The sequence below is a fragment of the Nematolebias whitei genome, chromosome 5, assembly GCF_014905685.2.
Source record: "Nematolebias whitei isolate Nwh7 chromosome 5, NemWhi1, whole genome shotgun sequence".
Lineage (NCBI taxonomy): Eukaryota > Metazoa > Chordata > Actinopteri > Cyprinodontiformes > Rivulidae > Nematolebias > Nematolebias whitei.
Window position 1 is genome coordinate 24878399 of NC_056502.1, and position 3101 is coordinate 24881499.

The 3101-nt window shown below is 35.4% G+C and overlaps 1 protein-coding gene across 1 annotated transcript in view; it reads right to left on the minus strand.

Annotated features, from left to right (window-relative positions):
- LOC119410341 (CUB domain-containing protein 1) overlaps window positions 1-3101 on the minus strand; it is an 8845-nt gene that overhangs the window by 3601 nt on the left and 2143 nt on the right. Inside the window, exon 4 of the mRNA XM_037677252.1 lies at window positions 1337-1528. Within this exon, the coding sequence (XP_037533180.1) occupies window positions 1337-1528 (192 nt within the window). The remainder of the gene's footprint in view (window positions 1-1336; window positions 1529-3101) is intronic.

Consider the following 3101-nt stretch of genomic DNA (forward strand, 5'->3'; position numbering starts at 1 on the left):
ATATATATATATATATATATATATATATATATATATATATATATATACACATCAGAGTTTATATATATATAAACTTTGTCGCTTTGAGCTATAGCCTTCAAGTAAGTGCGTCAGAGTGCTTCGATCAAAAGCAAAACCAGTTTGTCCCATAATTCATTTACCTTCTGAACCAGTCTGCTTTACAAGTTCCAGCAAGTGCAGCACAACTGTCTACTGGTAAATACTGTAAGTTTTATACATTGTACTTTTGGGTTAACTTGGGTCGTTTCTTCACCACTGCTTCATTCTGCATAAAAAACAACCTTAATGTAAGTGACTTTATGTTTTACATCATGTACTTTCTGCCCATTTTTCCACATCATCTACACATACTGTATTTTACTGTATTTATCATTCATCCCTATACTCCAACTAGCACCTATAGCCAGTCATAACATGCAGTTCATAGTTTCCTACAAAACACAGAGTACCTATACTTTATTTAACTTTTGTTTTTAGTTGATGTAGTTAAACTGCAAAAATTTGGTACAAGTACTGGAGCCTTCAGTGACCAAGGACTACTCTGTGTGTGTGAGATTGCACACAAATTAAAGTTTTCTGATACAGATTTCATAAACTTATTTCATCAGAGTTAATATTATGGTGTTTAACACCTTTAGATTCCACATAATCTTTGTTAAAACAGATCAAAAACATAAATACCAAAACCAAAACCAAAGGTTAGTCACCCATTACTTAAACTTTCTGGTTTACATACAACAAGCTTGGTCTTTTCTACAAAGCTAAATTTCAGTATTAGTAAAGTAAATTTAGACTCAGGGTTAGGGTTTTGGTAGTCCTAGATGTGTTACCATGGCAACTGAGGCTGGGAACCTTTTTGAGAGGGGAAAACACATATGGGAAAAAGCACAACTTTCTCAATAAAATTCTGTGGAAAATGAAAAATTAAAGACAGAAGGAAAATATTTTGTGTTATGTTTCTATTTAAAGAAAAACATCTAAAATAAAAAAAACTAATGTAGCCTAAAATCTATACACAAATCAGATCAGACTTACATTTTCTTAGTGTTTTTTTTTCTGCTTCTGTTCATTTATTGCAAACACAACCTCTAAAAGAAAATTTGGATTAACCAATCAATCTCACTGATAAACAGTCAGATTATTATTAGGCTTATTTAAAACAGATTGCCTAAAGATACTCTGAATATGCTGAACCTGCTTGGCGGCCTCTGGATGTTTAATGTCCACACCTACACCAGGCATTACTATAAATTCACCACCTTCTTTCCTGGAGAAGGCCTGTTTTTTCTAGCTCAACACACAAATCTCCACTTACCTACTGTGCGTTTAGCTGTAACTTCAACATCTTCAGGAAAACAGTTTGTGAAAATCAGTTTACTGCTTGACGTGACTGTAATGTTCCTCATCGTCACAGAGTTCATCTTCATCAGGCAGTCAGAGTTCAACCTGACTTTATTAATGCTGAGAGAAAAGTCCTTGGCATCGCTGAGGTCCACTTGACACAACACTGAAGGAAAACAATTACATTTGATTCAGTGTCTGTTTCTCTGCAGCTTTCACACACACTAACACGAACATTTAACCCTCCCTAAATTAAATATGCAAATGTGTCACAGCGGTCATTCCTGACTCAGAGATAAGGCAATCAAAGAGTCCCCCCACACACCTCATCCATGCTGTCTAACATCAGTCCTGCTTCACCTCTGATGAAACGACAATCTGGTAACTGTTAGAAACTGAAACTAATTACTCAGCGACAGTATAGTCATCATCCTTGGCCTGCTGAAACCTGTCAAGAAGACAACTCACACCTACCATTCATGTTAAAGAGAGAAACAAATATTATTTTTAAAATGCTGCTATGAAACAAATATGATTATTCAGACAAAGATGGGATTTAGGCACCAATAACCCATTTTTGTCTTTGAAAGTTTAAAAATGTAGCTAAAACATCTAAATAGCTGAACTCAAAAGTCAAATATCTAAAAAAAAAAAAAAAAAATAGCATTAAGTAGCAAATTCAGACTCTTTTTGACAAACTTGGTTGCAGATGAAATACCTCTGGACAACCGTACACAGTGAGGGCTAATACCAAACTGTGTGCAACACAACTTCAGTTTCCCTGCACTAAAACATTCATCATTCAGCTACTGTCACATGCATCGTTTTATACGCTTTGGTATAAAATGATGCACTTAAGCTTAATGAGCTAAATGAGCTATTTCCAGACCTTTCCCTTAAAAACAGCAGCCATCAAAGTTTACATCTATATTAATACATGTTCTTTCTGGAAAGTGTACATTTTGCTACAGGTACACAGTCATAATAAAAGTACACCATCTTTGATTTTTTGAGACATATATATCAGGACACAATAAAGATTTGGGCAGCACGACAGTGGTTAGCACTGTTGCCTCACGACAAGAAGCTCCAGGGTTTGATCCCTGCTTTGGACCTGAGGTCTTGCTGTACGGAGTTACATGTGCTCCTCGTGCTTTGGTGGGTTTTCCCCAGGTTCTCATGTGTCCTCCCACTGTTCAAAACATGCCTGTTTTGTCTGCCTTCAGGCGCAGAATTCCCTTGCAAAATCTCTGTGGGATCTGCCTGTTTAAATAAAGGTTAATAATAAATACATGTTCTGGTTTTTACCAGGTTCTAAATTTTAAATTGGGTGTTTTTGGACACTTGAGGTTCAGATTCCACATCGTCTTGATTCATGCTCAGGACATCCAGGTAGAAAGCTCTAACAAGGTTATGTCAGGTCCTCTGAAAGTTTTCTTTTTATTGAAATGTTTCATCTTTTATCCAAAAGACTAGACTCAAGAAGTCTGTTAGAAAAAAGACAAATCTCGACGCATGAACATAGATAAGATAAGATAAGATAAGATAAGATAAGATAAGATAAGATAAGATAAGTAGATAGACAGACAGACAGACAGACAGACAGACAGACAGACAGACAGACAGACAGACAGATAGATAGATAGATAGATAGATAGATAGATAGATAGATAGATAGATAGATAGATAGATAGATAGATAGATAGATAGATAGATAGATAGATAGATAGATAGATAGA